General features: G+C 43.8%; 1 protein-coding gene across 2 annotated transcripts in view; it reads right to left on the bottom strand.

The window, feature by feature from the left end:
• Nucleotides 1–15,780, bottom strand: part of FYCO1 (FYVE and coiled-coil domain autophagy adaptor 1) — a 48,313-nt gene extending 32,533 nt beyond the window's left edge. Inside the window, exons 1-5 of one of the 2 annotated variants that reach the window (XM_032181274.1) lie at nt 15,695–15,780; nt 6,713–6,897; nt 5,074–5,180; nt 3,808–3,933; nt 838–944 (exon numbers count right to left, since the gene is read on the bottom strand). In XM_032181274.1, coding sequence (XP_032037165.1) covers nt 838–944; nt 3,808–3,933; nt 5,074–5,180; nt 6,713–6,767 — 395 coding nt within the window. In that variant the 5' untranslated portion in view covers nt 6,768–6,897; nt 15,695–15,780. The remainder of the gene's footprint in view (nt 1–837; nt 945–3,807; nt 3,934–5,073; nt 5,181–6,712; nt 6,898–15,694) is intronic. The other variant, XM_032181275.1, reaches the window with a different exon arrangement.
• Between the last annotated feature and the right edge of the window lie 1,693 nt (nt 15,781–17,473).

Below are 17,473 nucleotides of genomic sequence, written 5' to 3'. Positions count from 1 at the left end.
TTCATTCATAAGTAAAAAAATAAAACCATCATTATTCACTCTTTCCCAGAAAAATTATAACACACTATATTAAATGTAAACTGAAAACAAAAAAACACCCTATCCCTCTAACGTGAATGAAACATAACAGATTCAGTGAAGCCCATAAAGATATCCTTGAAGGAATACCTTCACAAGACATTTTTTGCTGTAGTGCTTGGGAAAAACACTGGTAAGACAAAATATTTGCTGTACACTGGATAATCACACAGTAAATACAAAAAGCACACACATAATATGTCAATAATGGGCAGAAAGCAGCAACCAGGGTTAAATACATGGTGCCTATAGCTGGCTTTTTCTAAAAAAAGAAAAAAAAAAAAAAAAAGGACCTTGGATGGACCTTGCTAGTGTCCTTCAAATTAACTGATGAACTTAATGAACTGTCTTTGGTGTTCCTTGGCCAGGGGCAAGCTTCTCCTCTGAGTAACAATCCACGTATATATGCAAATGTTTGTACAAACACAACCAACTGAGTCCTCCCTTATGATACACAGCACAGATCAAACCCCTGCACTTCAATGCTTATAACAATGTAACCTTCAAACCCACACAAAGAAGCATCATCACCACCCACTTCACACACGTTCAGCTCTAACAACTTTCAACATTTACCAGCCTAAGGTAAGTATGAACCTGTGACCCAGGCCAAAAGGTCTGTTATCCTTTGTATCCTATTACCAGCCCTCTAAGCCAACCCTCTGGAAGGGTTTCAATTTCTTTCAATAGCTACTGGGTCATGTTGCTTGCTCGTACTGAGCAACCACCTATTAGTTAAGGAGGTACTTTGCTGTTCACCTGGTCACCTTGGTGTTCATAAAACATTGCTGCAAGGTGTCTGCTAGCCTTTGGTGAACCAGAGAGTAACGCAGAAATGCTCTTCCTTTCCCAAGAGATGTTCGTAGCTGGAACAGAGAAAAAAAAATATTTAAATATTGCTTGTAATCATGTAGGGAGGCTTGACCAGTACAGTCTATATACCTACACAAAAACCAAACCAAAATAAAACAAACAAAAAACCGCACACAATAAGCCACTAGCTATAGAGGAAGTAATAAGAACTGCCACTGAGAGACACCTTCCCCCAGTACCATTGTTGGGAGGTGGTTTTTTTTTTTTTTGAATGACAAATCTATTTCTTTAGCTGGCTGTTGTCCACTTTAAAATGTAAAAGGCATCACAAGATCAATAAATATTCTCACGTGTTGACTCCAGGAGTACATACTCTGTTAAGGGCAATTCCCAATATAAGGCAAAATCTCAGTGTGCCCAGGAAAGCCAGAACTGACTGCTTAAGTAATTTAATGTATGGCCACAGCTGTAAGAACATTAGGGCTAATCTAGTCATAGAACAAAGATGTACACGTATACATATCTACATCTCCCAGGAAACAATAGCCCCAAAATACACAAAAAGCCTTTCTTAATACTTAGCTATTAAGTTGGTAAAATCTAGATCTTACTTCGTATCAAGAGTAGCTGTATTTAGTGAACCCTTAGGAATTGTCCAAAATGAAAACAAACACAAAAAAACACCAGAAGCCACTGAACTAACCCTATTCTTATTCCCATTGGTTTATCAATATAAACAGCAATTCCTCTTTTATGCATGGAGATACTAGAACAAATTGCATGGCAAGAGAAGAAAAGGAAAATATTTACATATATACAGCTACCAGCAGCCAAGGAGTATTCAATTAGGAAACAAAACCATGCCACGTCCTGCCAGAGCCCTGCCAGAGTTCAGCAAGTCAGTGTCTGGTACTGTCAGTGTTTCTATGCTGACTGCAAACACTGCAGCTGATGTAGTAGTGCACAGAATGTATGGCTGCAAAGATTGGGAAGGCTGTGTTTCCAAAACAAATCACCCTTTGAAAGAAAGGCAGACAACCAGAGCTCGCTGCTCACCTAATGCCATCAAGGACAATGCTCACTGTCTAATTAACAGCTGGCCCTTTCCCAGGGTACTCCTACTCCTGTTTGCTTCCTTGCTCTGCCTCTAGCATTTCATGCACCCTAATAGTAGAAGGCAAAGCAGAAGAAGAGGAGGCAGTACGCTGTTAAATGTATGACCATTCTTAAAAAGCAACTGACATTACTCTTTCCTCCTTGTTCACTTTGATCTTTAGAATTCAACAAGTGTTATTCAGTGAATAAACAATTGTTATCTGGAAACCTTTGCATTTTATCCAGCCAGGTTCAAATACTGGCTGCTGATTTCCACCTGTAATGAAGGGGAACAACCAACATGTTTCTCTGCTATCTGTCGTTTCATTTCAGGACCTGAGCCTGCCATCTCAGTTAACATCTCAGAAGTGGTTGACCGATATTTTTCTTTGAGCTCATTTCCTAAACCACAAGCTTATACAGAAAGTAAAAAGAAGTCTTCCACAAGCTGATTTCTATGGCTGCGCAGAAATTGAAAAAGGAAATATCCTTCTTCCAAACAATAATTTCTGATATCATGCAAACCATTAAATAGTCAGAGGTACTACAGAATAAAGAAAAAGCAGAACCTTTATATATGATAACATGAAGGTATTATCACAGGCAACTGAATGTTGAAGGCTACAGTACAGTCACCTTATAGAAAAGTCAGGTTATCTACTGCTGCTGAGAGTTTCAGGGCCAGTTGCTTCAGTCACAAGACCTTTCCTGCAACTGCAGTCACTGCCCTAACTTCTCCAGTCTTCCTGGAAGTAGTGAAAAACGAAAGCCCAACTTCCATTGGTCCTCTTCCCAGTGATAAAACAAACCCAGACCTTCCTTGGCTTGTTCACTTTGCAACAGCAGAATTCAATGCTGCCTGAGCTACTGAGAGAAGCGAGGGAGGGAGGGAATACAGAGACAGGCTCTGCTATAGTATCATGGCTCTCCTTCAGATGACTCAAGACAACATTATCTGTAGCTGTTGCAGAGGAATTACTGAGAAAACTGGTAAATCTGCTGTAAATTGTAACTTGCTAATACAAGTTAGCATTGCTCATTGATAACAGAACTGAGCGTCAGGGCAACGCTGGTTGGCACCGCCACCTCTTTTACCCACAAGGAGAGTTCTCTTTAAATGCTTCTAAAGACTAAAGACAGGATCAGCACCGGAAGCTTCTCACAGCACTCATTTCACCCACTGGTTGAGTTGAAGATGTAACATGGCTGTTACAAGATTAAGCTTTTATTACTGCATCTAATAAAAATAAAGCGTTTTGTCCTGTTCATGTCAGCTTAATCAAGGGGATAACGATAACCATCCTGAGCCACTACATCACGATTTTTGACATGATGGAACAAATTTGAGTAAGAAGATGAAAAATCTACTCTCAGTTACTCCTCCTCAACTCTACTGATTAGTTGAGAAAGTCTTAAGAAAGGTCAAACATGGTGGTTCTTTCCTCTTACACTTGGAGCAAAGTCCTCTCTTAAGTTGTGCTTAAGATGCAGGCTCTACCATTGATAAAATTTTTCATTTCTTTTAAGAAAAAATAGAACTTATTTAATGAAAAGACATGGTACAAAGATGAACAGGACCATTCATTTGTGTAAATGGTCTTCAAAACAAGCAACAGAATATCCAATCCTATATAATTTGGTACCATACCAAAAAGATGTGTAACCTTGCATTTTTATACTTTATATGAGAACTAAAAAAAAAATTTCCAACATTTTTTGTTCTATGTTAAAACTAATATATTTTATTCTGGTTTCTCTGCTTTCTGAAAATACATACCAAAACACAATGCATGTACTCTGATGATTAACTGATCTACTTACTTCTGTAATAGACTTGACAAAACGGATTCCATCGTTAGCTCCTTTTACTTTTGCCAGACAGTCACAGAAATAATCCCAGTAGTCTTTTCTGTTCCCCAGCAATGTGCTTTTTTCTTTCTGGTCAAACTTAATCAAAGAAAACAGAAAGCAATGAGTAAAACTTAAATAGAAATATAGTTATGTCCATCTACTGTAGAGTTGTTCCTCTCCCACCACCATCTGCTTTCATGGCTCCTCATATATATTAGCCAACATTTTCACAAAGTGAAGAGATGTTGTACTGCACTGATGCAATTACTAAATTTAGTAATTACTAAATTACTAAATAACCAGCAATTACTAAAAATACTTTACAGACAGCAACAGACAATCATGTTGTTGGTTAAGTTAAAATACAGACATCCATTGAACACTGCTCAAATAAAGACGAGCAGCAGTTTTAGCAGCTGTTCAGGAGCAAGGAACTGACAGCCAGTTGCTGAGACTGCTTTAATCAAGTGTGGCAGTAACACAAATGCCCGTACCAGCACAGCCTGCTCTAGCTAAATCATACTCTGAGCAGTGATGCAGTCAGGGCAGCTCACTGCAGCTTGGAGCAATCAAATCTGAAAGGATCTCTTCAGCCTCTGCTGAAGCCTCGGCAACCCAATTAAAACTATCTTGACTAGATTAAGTCTAGTTTAGCATGTTGGTGCTGCTGTCAGTGGCATGATTACAGCATATGTAGACACAGACAATGCAAACTGAATTTCAGTTTGCCCAGCAGAGTCTCCTTTCACTTAAATTTTCAGGATGGCCAAAAAGCAGCATTCCAGATTCAAAACCAGCCTCCTGCACTAAGCTTTCTATACAACAAAGATCAATTTCCACAATGAAATTGCTAAAATTGCTATAAATTACTCTTACTGTTATATTTGCACCATCAGCTGCTTACTAGCATTTATTTTGCATTAAGATTTCATTACCATAGTTTTTTCAGGATAATTTAAAAGGGTACATCTTCAAAATCAAGCTCAAATCTTTCAGATCAATAGAAAAATGCATTACAATCTTCATTCAACCTGCCAGCACCACCTTTTGATTACAATTATTTACTTTCACTTGAAATATGTACAATGACCTGCACACATTTCAGTCCACTTACTGGAAAAAAAAAAGACTAAAACAGATACTTATGATTATTTGAGTTAAACTCCACATACTGAAGAGGCAATAACAGAAAACAAGGCCTAGCTTTGACAGTGGATGAAACACATCACTTTTTACCTGTAGAAGATACTCAAGCTTGTAGGAGAATTTTTGCAAGTTGACACTGTCATCTGTGATGGGCTCCCCTCCTTCTTTAAATTCTTTACTTAATTCAGTAACAGCATCTTTAAAACAAGACACCAAAATGATTAACTAATGCTAGAGATAACATAGGACTGAATTCATGAGCAACTCAGCAAATACATTTTCTGCTTGGACATTACGCATATGTATTTAGTTTCCATCAATCAAATGTCTTAATCACAGTGCAGAAAACTTGTTGAAACGCTTGCAATTTAATACCTCCTATAACAAAAACCAGAGCTCAGGTTTCGTCAGTCTGCCATACTGAGTCATTATTTCTTCTTGAAAAGAACCTCCTCCAGACACGTATCAAAAAAGTGGTAACAGACAGTTGTTAGCTGGTTCTTCAGCAGAGGAAAGAGAAATATTTTTTTGACTGTCTCATGCACATTATGGTTTTCCTATTGCCACAGGACAAACAGAATTCTGATTATAAAGGACAAAGCATGTAATCTGCTAAAGGGGATCAGTAAAACGGTAACAGTTGTTCAGTCAGCACATTTATCTTCTCCGTGCTTTATTCAGGAAGGTTCAGCTTGTGCTGCTTACAAAACACAAATGGGAAAATAATGTACATAAAAATAAGGATACAACAACTCCTCTTACCTAAAACCTGCTCCCACAGAGGGTGAGCAAAACTCAAGTCAAAGCCAACTCTGCTGTGTCTGGCCACCAAAGCATGCATTTCTCAGCATCAGAAATTAATGATTTTGAATGGGCTTTCCACTGGGTTTTGTATTTCTTTCAGATGCCTGAGTGAGCCTTAGCTCCCAGTCATGCTCGATCCCCTTTGCAAATAAGTATCTCTTCCTTTTAACAGGCACATAGATTTTCTTACCTACAGGAAGATCTAGATTCCTAGCTTTGGTGCATATTATACTTTACATTTAATAAATATGAAAAGGATAAATATCTGGATCTTGGTATAGGCAGCTGATTAGGACAGAGAAAGAGCAGAAAAATGGTTATGGATCTGCTGCCAGTTCTGCCTGCTGCAGAACTGCAGAAAATGAAATTGGCTACTGCTGGTGGAAGACAAGTCAGATGCACAGAAAGCTTGTTCCACTGCGGCAAGAGCAGATCCAATTGTCCAGCACTCTCCTTCTGGGTCTCCATTCCCAGTTTGGGTTATCTCATGTTTGTTTGTTTGTTTTCCTTCCCATATTAGGAGTAACTCAAAACAAGCTTTTCATCAAGGGATGGTCTAAATATCAGCCCTTCTTCTTCTCACAAGAAGTCTTATAACTGCATAGCTCTACTCATGCAAGCAAAGCCCTAACTCACATCACACAAAATAATAATTTTAATTTCACCCTTCAGACATTTTTTTTTAATTGTAAGGCTTATTTGTAATAGTGCATGTTTAAATATGCAGGATTTCAGAATTTAGGAATCTGATTTTTTTTTTTCACAAAGAAGTCACATCTATATTAGCAGATGGCACACCTTGAACTATGTTGTTAGAATTGCTGCACGGAAGTGTTATACAACTTGAAATACAGTTCCTACTCTCTGCTGCCTAAAGCAAGAAGGATGCAATCCAGCATATAGAACAAATCTGTCAGCATGCTACCTTGCAAGTCCCTGATAATCCGCTGCAGCTGGCTTTCACCACCAGTTGCTGCCATCTTGAAAACCAAAGTGGCTCCCCTTCTGGGCTGTTAACCTTTTCATCCATCTAGAGAACAACAGCAGAGTTCATATCCTCAATGACCACTGGGCTGATGAAGGTTATTCTTCTCTGTGACACTCGCAGCTCTGTAAAAGTCAAAAATAGAACACAACTCTTTATCATCTCAAATGAGCATAACAGAGGTGCTTCAGCATTTTAAGTCCTGGTTAGTAATGAATCCTCACGTTGCCAACTCTTTTCCAGAAACCTCTTTTCTGTTTCCTTCTACATTTCGCTCTCCATTTCAGTTATTTCTGTTTCCACCTCTCAGAACTACTGAGCAAACCCCAGAGGGCAGTTTTCCCTCGTTGGCATTACGACACAGTTAGTCTCACAGTCCAGCTCGGGCTGGCATTTCACACAGCTCATCTCATGACCTGACGGAGGTTCTGATGACACGGGACTTTCCCTACGAAAACCCTCTGCCCGACCTTCCCTACGGCCTGCAGAGTAAAAAGATACAACATCACCATTTCAGGGAGACTTTCAAGGCACAGCCTAGTCACAGCTCAAGGTGTCCAGAAGTGATACGTGCTTGATCCGCTGGCATTGGAGGATGTTTTTTTACTCGTAAGAGCTAGGAGAAGATTTAGCACTTGAGATTGGTTTTAGCATGAGAAACATCTTTCATCCCTCCTCAGAACCCCCTGTTCCCAGCACATGTAAGAGGATACCGCTTTATTTTAAGCTGTGACAGCATTCCTGGCTGGGTAAATATACCTTGAACATCAGAACATCCACCTCCCCTGCTCCAAACAATGACGAGTAAGCTGTACCTAGCACTTGTGAAGAACTACTTATTCATTAACGAAAATAAATGAATTAAAGATCAACTACAAGCCTTAAGTGCTTTATTAACACAACCATGCCTGGTGATCCAAACTTCCAAACACTCATGGGAACAATAACTCAAAAAAGCCACACGGAAACTGCACAGGAAACTTTCCAAGCATCTTGTCCTCAAAGGTCGTACCCAATTCTGCCTGCAATGGCACAGCCAAATTTTCAAGCAAGCCTAACACCTGAAGTACTGGGCCTATAGACAATTTCCTGCTACCTTTCTGTGCTGGTGTTGTCATTCAAACTGAGCTACAATGAAATTAAATTCCAATTAAAAATTAAATTCCAATTAAAAATTAAATTAAAATCTGACAAGCTTTTGAAATGCAAATGGGACTAGATCAAATAACCATATTTCCTCTCCCTTCCCTTTCTTACACCTCCAAATTAATTAAAATGGCTTTGCTCAGGTAGGTGTCTGGATGGATCCAGCAAATCATCCCTCCACCCCGTGCATCGAGGTATCATTTGGAAACAACCCTGAGGCGACCCTGAATTTTTTTCTTTTTGATACGAGGTAGAGGTGGTTCAGAGCAAAGCTTAAAGCGAGACAGAAACATGGTAAATATATATATATATATATATATATAAAAATACACTTCTTAGTGTTTTTCTCTCAATACCTGCACTTTGCTACCTGCTGGTGTATTTTGATGGCAGTCGTTATGTTAGGACACACTGTCCCCACCACTACCACATTGCTTTAGGGAGAGAAGGCCAGCACAGCGTGGTCCTGCTGACCTCTTTTCAACACACCAGACGCTTCTGGCCAGCCTTGGCAGAAGGTAGAAGTCTTCCGAATACTGTGCTCTTCCACGTGCCATCAAAAGGGGTTGCCAAACACAATTTTTTCACTGTAAATCAACAATACCACGTACGCGATATTCCTATCTTGGTTCTACTCGGTGACTGCACAGCCCCCATTTCCTGGCAACCTGAGTTTGGATACTGACGAGAAGAAGCAGTAACAGAGCAGTGAGTCAACGTTTCCTCTTCTAAGAACGCGCAGCAATATCAGCCCTATCTGTTCAGCCTGGCAACCGCTACCCAAAGGTACGAAGAGCAGACTGGCAAGCCAAAACACACACGGCTAACCCAAACGCCCCCAAACACAACGGGAGAAATGAGCCAAGGGTCCTGCTCGTCCCTCCTGAAGGGCAGAACGAGCTCCTGAGGCATGAGGCACGCCAGGAGAGCTGCAGGTGGCAGAGGTGGGATGCTGATGTTGGGCCTACATTTACCAGTGGGGAGCAGGACGGGAGCAGCTCAGGACCTTGCAAATGAAGAACACACATCTTCATTCCTGCTAGGATCTCCTCAGCAGAATACGTGAGCCCTGACCAGAGAGCACAGCTCAGCTGGAGGTGCATGGCTGCACAGCCCCCTCCTCTCCTGTCTGTTCACCCCTTTCCTTGGTCCAGGTCTCACAGTTTGCTCTGTGCTTGCATCAGCTCCCACCCGTGAGATATGCATTTACTCCCTTCTCTTCCCAGAGGTGATGGGGATCTTTCAGCCTGGTTATGGCACTTTTCTACCTGCCTTCTGCACTGCTAGTCCGTGGTCCTTCCAGGGATGTGCCTAGAAAACACAACACGTCCCACACTACAGGAGGGTGCAGAGCTCTCACCTCCTCCTGGCAAAGACCACTGACAACGCACCTGAACTGGTTTCCTGAGCTCGCAGAGTAGGAAGAGCTTCTGCAAACACCTGATCTTGTCCTTCCTGACCACAGACACTTTGCTCAGGATTGTTTAGGGCACGACCCTGCCCCTCCAAGCGTTTCCTCTCCTATTGTGTGTGTCTGTAATTACCCGCCTTGTCTGAGCAGCACCATACATGTGTGAGGCACAAGCGACCTGCTTTGGGTCAAAAGCTTTTGAGGTGATGCATCACAACCTCTTGTGTAACAGCATTTGACTTCAGCAAAAAGCAAGACATGACACAGCAGCAGTCCCCCGGGCTGTGCCTGCTGGTGGCTGAAGATAGCTCTTCCCTCTCCTGGTGGTTTAAGTACCCACGTGTGGGTGAGAATCTTCTTTGTGGAGGAGGCTATCCTGGAGATTAAGGAAGGAAGCAGAAAGGAAACAGCCCACTCACAGGAAAGGACTTAGCTAACAGTGAGTGGGACACAGAAGAAACGTCAAACTAAACTTACTGGCTGTAATTACACGGCGTCGTGGGGCGGCTACAGTGACCTACTTTCACTCTGATTTCATAAAGTCTCTCTCTGTGTTACTGTGGGCACGTCCGCACCTCCAGCAGCTACAATTTTTCGAATCGACTGGCCGATTTCAGCCAAACTTGGCAGAAGTCTTCAAAATATTGTGCTCCTCCACGTGCAATCGAAACGGGAAGGCGGGCAGAACTCCACGAGCAGTTTCTCTTCCCTGACCAAAAGGCTGCAGAGAGACCTTGGCTGCAGCCTGACAGCAGAGAGTGCACCCCTCAGCCAGGGGCCTTCTCAGCGCACACCAAGAGCAAAGCTCACACTGCAGACCTGGGGTGATCCTGCTGAAAAATAAATCAGATCTGCAGGACAAATTTAGTGGAAACCAAGTCCTTAAACTGCTTGCAGAAATGTTTTATCTTAACACAACTTTTCTGCTCTAGCCACCCCAAACACAGGCACGTCGCCACGTCTCCCTTACAGAGAGGGATCTCCTGTACAGCGATCACAAGACCTTTAGTCATCTGCAATTCTATACCTGCTGTGCATTAACACTTTGCATGAAACAAAACAGGCAAGCAAGGATGCCGAGCCAAATCCCATGTCCATGAGTCACATTAATTTTACCTCTGTTACTCCCTTGTGTAGTGTGAAGGTGATTTGTCCCATAAATGCGGACGCTGACCGATGATTGTGAGGGACAATTCTAGAATGTGACATAGAAAACCAACCCACCTGGGCACACAGTGGCTACAAGACACACAGAGAGAGGAACACACAGCAAATCTCACAGCAAAGACGAAAGAAGAACTGGGAAAAGAGAGTCTACCTCCCGGGACTGCAATACCACCAATTTAGTTAAAAAAAAATCATCCCAATAATTGTCTGGAAAATGCACTTTGCACTTAGATATTGCAAGAAACAGAGTTCCAGTGGATTTTTCTGTAGCTGTGCCGCTAGCTTTTCCTCATCTGGCAGCATTCAGGCACCTGCACATCCATTACGTTAAGCTGAGGAACTGTCTGCTGCAAAGAAGGGTCTGAAGTGAGCAGCAAATTTGAGCATGCATAAATGCAGCTCCGCTGGGCAGCTCAACCCTCCGTGCTTCCACGCTGCAATAAAGGCGTGTGAGAGACCGATGGGCTGCACGGGATCAGACAACTGATAACAAAAGACAGGCGAAGCGTGAAGGTCAGCCAAGGTTTCCATCCTGAGGCTGGAAGCTCAGCTCCCCTCTGAGAAGTGAAATTTTCTTGCCGAGTGAATCTTCCCCCTTCGCTTTCTACACCAACAAACCTTCGCATTTCAATTACAAAAACACATTTTTTTTTTTTTTTTTTTTAACTTCTTTTAATACTTCAAACAGGTAGCAGGAGAATACGCTGCAAACATACACGGGCTTCTCAACCCCTGACACCATCACACACAAAAACCTTGTTTTGAAGTGTCTGGGCATATAAACATCTAGTAATAAAATGCATCTTGCAGAAAACACATGTCCAGAAAAAAAATTAAAACCAAAGAGTGTCACAGCACTGGGGAACACAGTTAATGAGGTGAAGTGCACAAAAACATTCACGTCTTTTAGAAAAGCAGCATGTTTAGAGATAGGGGTTCCTTACAGCAAAGCCCTTTTTTGCATAGGCCCTTGAGCTCTACAGATATTTTTATGGTGTTTTTCAGCCCAAGAATATGAATTAATGACATTCCTAAAATACTGCTTGCAACCCTAACCTGACTGTCACGAATGAGCTGGTGAAGTTTTGCAGCCTCTGTGCAAACTTCTCTGTGTGCTATGGACAGCTGGCCTGCATCCTCCCCCTATTTCTTCCCTTGTATTTGACAACTGTTCTTAGAAAAAGGCCCAAACCAAGCAGCAGATAAGAGTATACAAGTGGCCTGATAAGAACTCCATCAGACAGAGCTGATTTTAACCCTCTGTGGGGAAAGCTAGCAACCCTAACAACTTTTTTTCATGCTGCACCTACTGAATCAGGCCTCCACTTCAAGGCCTGACTTAAACCTGGTGAAAAGATCACACCCAACGTTGGCCAAACAGGACAGACAGACTTTATTTTTTTTTTTAATATTTCTTAATTTGGAGAATACAGTGTTGTCTCTGCTACTCCTCACGTTGATAACCAGCAACGTGAATGCAAATCACCGCTTTCGGCAGCCAGAAAACAAGGATGCGCTTGTATTTATCCCACAACGACAAGCCTGTCTCAGCCCCGTCCCATGACACAGAAGCTGCCTGTTTGAGGAAGCAGTCAGTTCACAAAGAGAAGAGTGCTCCCCTGATAACAGGAATTGCACCAGTATCGCTCTTAACTCCTCTGCCTTATTGCCTAGGGCATGCCACACCTCACCCCACGTCAGGAGAGCTACACCGTGCTTACTGGAATCTACGAGCTAACCTATTTTAATAATAAATACCAAATATCAAACTATAATTTTGAGAATAATACCAGATTAACCTCCCAGAGACTTGCTTCTCCTCAGCTGCTCCAACCCAGTTTCACTCCCCATGGGGAACTGCACCCTGCCCAGCACAAGTGGAGAGTCAAAAAGACAGGTGTCAGTCAAAAATTAAAATATTTTTCCCCCTTTGCACCCTCTTTCTTCCAAGCCACCTTCCCCATGAGCCCATGTACCCTCCCTGCTACACAACCTGCCCTTCCTCCCTGTAACACACCCAACTATTTACATCTCTCTTACGTATTCTTCACATGCTTGGATGCTACTCTGTGGAGCATCACAAAGATACCTGTAAAAACACAAAGAGTAGAGGCCTCCCAACTGCAAAGTACTGATAGTGATTTACGATGCTCAACTTGCTTGCTGTAGGAGATTACAATCTTCCAAAAATCTCGTTTTTCAGGTCTTCCAAGCTGGTCTCTGAGAAATGGGTGCTGTTTCAATTTCCACAGCAAGCTTGGCCTGACTAACGCATCATCTCAGGCACCTCTCAGGCTTGGGGATAGCTAAAAGCAACAACCATTACACGACAGCTCTGAAATGCCTCCATTCGAACGGGGGCTTTCCTCTCAGCAGGATTTTTTACCTCTGTGTCTACTGTTCCTCCAAGCAGAGATTTCAGAAGCGCTTGCAAAGGCTGCCTCCAACTAATCGCTGTGGGAAGCCTGGCAGGTGGGTGCTGAGAGTCGCCCGTGTGTAGTGCTCCATCTGCCCTCCATCCAGCCAACAGCAGCGGGGGCTCCCCAGGGCATCTCCTGACCTATTTGTAGGTCCCAGTGTGAACAAGCAACAAGCAGCACTGAAAATTACAGGTTCTGGCCGCACAATTGCAGATTAAATAAGAGGCAAGCCCATTAAGCAAACCCAGCTGAGACAACCCAGGCTGACTGAGTGAATCATGCCACCCCGGGGCCCACAGCAGAAAATCCTGTTTCCTTCCCTCTGCAGCAGGAAGCATTTCCTTTTCGCCCTGTAATGGTGTCCATCTGGGGAGAAGGGAGAATTTCAGAGTTACAAACCCCAAAGATTTAGGAAGCCTTTGGAAGAGGAGCCCGTGTACACCAGTGCTGCCTATCTGCCTGCTGGGGACAGAGGCTCACAGATGACACAGGCTGGGCTCAAGCCCAGTAATTTGGGGACCGCCTGATCCAACACACTCACTTTGAAAACCCAAGCTGGCTTGCAGCAGCAGCAGGACCGTCCCCCCTCCCAGCAGTAAATTAAATGCCATGATAGACACGCTTGCGGATTAACTGTTTACAAATATCCTGCTTAGACCACGATACCACCAGCAACCACAGAACACTGTGATGGACAAAAATATTAAAGCAGAGGGAAGGGTGTAAGAGTTAAGGCCCTGTGCAGGTTTCACAAGGTTTCCATGCACTATGAGACAGAGACAGTGTATATAAAGGCTTCTTACAAAATGTGATGCCTTCTTCTGAACACATTTGGATATCATACTTCAAATTATTACTAATATAGCACTTTTGGACACAACTAACCACCACTCCCTGAACAAATTGGAATTACTACAGGCAAATATAAAAAGGATTCAGACTAGATTCACATTGAAAAAAAAAAGCCTTTGAACTAGTAAAACCAAATATAAACTTACTACGTAAATAAATAAGAATAATAATGTGTCATAATAAAACCACTCAGGGCTCTTACAGTTCCCTCTAGTTCAGTAATCCAAACAGCACCGAAAGAACACCAGCAGGGTTCAGTGTTTGTTTCACAAATGGGCAACTGTAACTTTTAAATGTGATCTACTAAGAAAAACAAACATCCCAAGCTAAAAATAATTTTCAGCACCGCTTTTCCTTAAATTCAATCTGATTTCTGCAATTTCACAAGCAAATGCTTTTAAAAATTTATTTTAATAGTGTTCTTCCCCACTGACGGAGCCTTAGCAGACCTGGCCTTCAGGACATGAGGACATAAATTCCCCTTCCTTTTCTGTAACCGTCCAGCAGCGTGGAGAGGAACTGCAGATATAATACACCCTTTCACTATTGTCAGCTGGTGCACAAAAGAGGCTCCTGTACACAAGAAAATAGGCTCCGTAACTAATTGACTGGCTCTTCAGAAGTACCCAAACCACCCACGTTCACACAAAAGGCTGGCAAATGTACATACACTACAGCAAGAAGAAAAGCAAAACCAGCTCGCACTTGTTTTTCACCGTAGGTGGCTTCGGTGCAACTTTCTAACAGCAGTGCAGCCTTCTGCACACAAATGTTTGGAAACATGACCAGGAACATCTGGAACATTGAAATTTAAGCACTCCCAGGAGGACCCCTGGAGGACTTTAAGAAACTGCCTCGTACACAATATGTGGAAAACCAAAAACACACCACCACAGGGCGGTTTTGTCTCCTCTGCTGCACCTCCAGCACTGAAAACAGAAACACCAGCAGCGCACACGTCGCCATGTTGCTGACAAGCCCATGCCGTGCCCTGCGCGTTTCATCACAGTAAACACCCGCTCTCACTCTTCAGAAGCAGAAAGATAAAAGGCCTGGGAGTCCTCCTCCTCCTGTTTACACTCGAGAAGCAGCTCGGTGCAAAGGGAGAGGCCGAACCCTGAGCATGACCCCACTCCACACGCCAAACCAGCCTTTGTGCTGGCGAAACTCAGCAGGCAGCTCGGCACGGGGACACCCCACGGGACAAGCAACCAGGACCCCAAATTCCTCCACAAGCAGCTGAAGGGGTCTGCCAGCCTCTAGGCTGGGGCACAGACCCCATATAGAGCGACCGAGGACCGCGGGACGTCTACCTGAGGAGCCCACCATTTCACGCGAGCCTTCCCCAAAGCCCACCGCTCGCTGCATGTGGTGGGGCGCGACGTGTGCCGGAGGGGTGCTCTGGAGACAAGAGCCAGCAAAACTAAACACCCTCTCTGTCACCCGCCAGAGATTTGCCGACACAAGGGCAATAGGGATTAGGGCGGGGGGGGGGGGGGGGGAAATATGTGTCTCTGTCAGCACTCTGGCAGCGAGAGCAGTTTGGCTCTCGGGGAGCAGCAATGAAGGACAAGGGGGGACCGTATGGGTTTGTTCGGGGTGCGGGGAAAAGCTCCGTGTTTATGGTGGCAGACAACCGCCACACCTCGAAGGGGGACAGCGAGGACAAGGACAGCACCCGCAGCACCCGTCCTGCACGCTCAGCCCCCCCATGCCCATGTGCGGGCACAGCCGCCCCCCGAGCCCACCCCGCCGCCCCCAGCCCCGGCAGCCACCAAGGCGCCGCATCGCGGCTCCTCCCCTCGGTGCCGGGCCTCCTGCGGCAACAAGTGGGCGCCGCCGGAGTTTCCTTCCCCGTCCCCGTCCCCGTCCCTGTCTCTGTCCCTGTCCCCGCAGCCGCCGCTGCCTCTTCCCCGCCGCCGGTACCTGCGCGGCAGCCGCCATGTCGCGACAGGGCCGCCCCGCGGCCAGGCTCCGGCCCCGCTCGCCGCCGCCTACAAGTCCCGTGAGGCTGCGGCGGCACCGGGACGGGGCCTGGCCGGAGAGGAGGAGGAGGAGGAGGAGGAGGGGAAGGAGGAGGAGGAGGCTCGGGAGAGGCCGACAGTGTGAAAATGGAGGGGTTTAGAGTGTGTCCCGGGGGGGTTGTCGGCGCTGTCCGCAGCGGCTGCAGGCTGCGGGTGGTGTCTGGTACTGTCAGGCAAAGTCGCCTGTCAATAAGTGTAATTTGTACAAAGTACTCACTGTCACTTTTACTACAGATCAGTATTTTTGTTTGTTTGTGCATGCAGTTTGTCTGAGTCCGTACCAGTTCATCGTGGTCTTTGCACGGACAGCTGAAGTGGATCTGAAAGTCGTGCTCGATACAGCCAGCAAGCAGCAGATTTCCCCTTTCTGGCCCTGCTGAGGACACAAAAACACTTCCCACAGCTGTAAGGTGTAGGAGGCCTCGTAACATAAGAGACTGGGAGAACACGGGTGTGAAACTGGAACCTAAGATCACTTCCTAACGTGGTGCTTCCACACCTCGTAGCCCAGCATAAGCTTCTCCTTCCACAACCAGTCCATTGCTACTCTTTTTTTTTTTGTTGTTGTTGTTGTTCTAACTTGTACCCTTCACTAACCCTTGATTCTCTGAAAAGTTTCTTTCGCAGTGTCTGAAGCTGGCTACAGTGTTTTAGTATTTGAAAGGTACTGGAAAATAAGTTCTTTTCCTTTTTTTTTTTTTTTTTAATTATTATTATTTTTTTCATTATCATCTTGATAAATAAACGACATTAAATAAAACTTGTGATCAAACAGTTTGTCATCAATTCTTGCCACAGCACTTGTGATTATATTAATGTCATAAACTTTAGCTTTGGCAGCCATACAATCAAAGCATCCTATTTTCAAGACTGTAAGGAAATAAATGGTGGATGTAGTCACTGACATGCCTCCATTCTTCTCATTTTTTTCATCCTCAACCTAAGGATGACTAAGTGACCTTGAAGTTTTGGTGAATAGCCTTCACCTAAAGTATGATTTTGAAAAGCTTGAAAACATTTTAACGTCCTCAGAAATGCAGGTTATGGGGCTAAGCATGTTTTGGGCACATGACTCATGAAATGCAATGGGATGTCTTACATTGCTCTGAAGCAACATTCAGGCTGACTTCTCAGCATGCTTTGCCGCGTCATGCAGTACACAACCAGGAGCATCTATTGAAAACAAATGTTTGTTTTCCATTGATCAACAGGCAACTGGGTCTTCCAAAAGTAACCTCAGAATTATTTGTTGCAAATAACAATTAATCAGATCCCAGATAATTTCAGTGCAGTGGAAGTTTTACATATTTTCAAAAAATCTGTGTGTAGTTTAATTTCGCACATATAAAGAAGTAGAATGGATTACCCCTGCTTTTTAATTATGTAGTGGCAAGCTACTTGGAGAAGTATTTAATTATTAACATTACTTACTGAATTACGATCTGTTTATACAGACAGCAGTGTCTACGGAGAAAAGCACCCTGTTTCCAAAAAAGTCCATGGCTGACCAACACTTCCTTAGGATTTTCTGCATATTCTAATTTCTTAGCAACAAACAAGTTTCAAGGTTTTTGCTTTTTGGAAGCCTCCCCAGAAAAATGAATGTATTTTCTGCTCAATTTATGTAGTTTATTTTTATTTTGAGAAAATCTATAGATTAACTTCTTTATAAACTATGATG

The sequence above is a fragment of the Aythya fuligula genome, chromosome 2 (assembly GCF_009819795.1).
Source record: "Aythya fuligula isolate bAytFul2 chromosome 2, bAytFul2.pri, whole genome shotgun sequence".
Taxonomy (NCBI): Eukaryota; Metazoa; Chordata; class Aves; order Anseriformes; family Anatidae; genus Aythya; species Aythya fuligula.
Note: the sequence above shows the minus strand (reverse complement) of the source record. Positions and strands in the feature narration are given on the sequence as shown.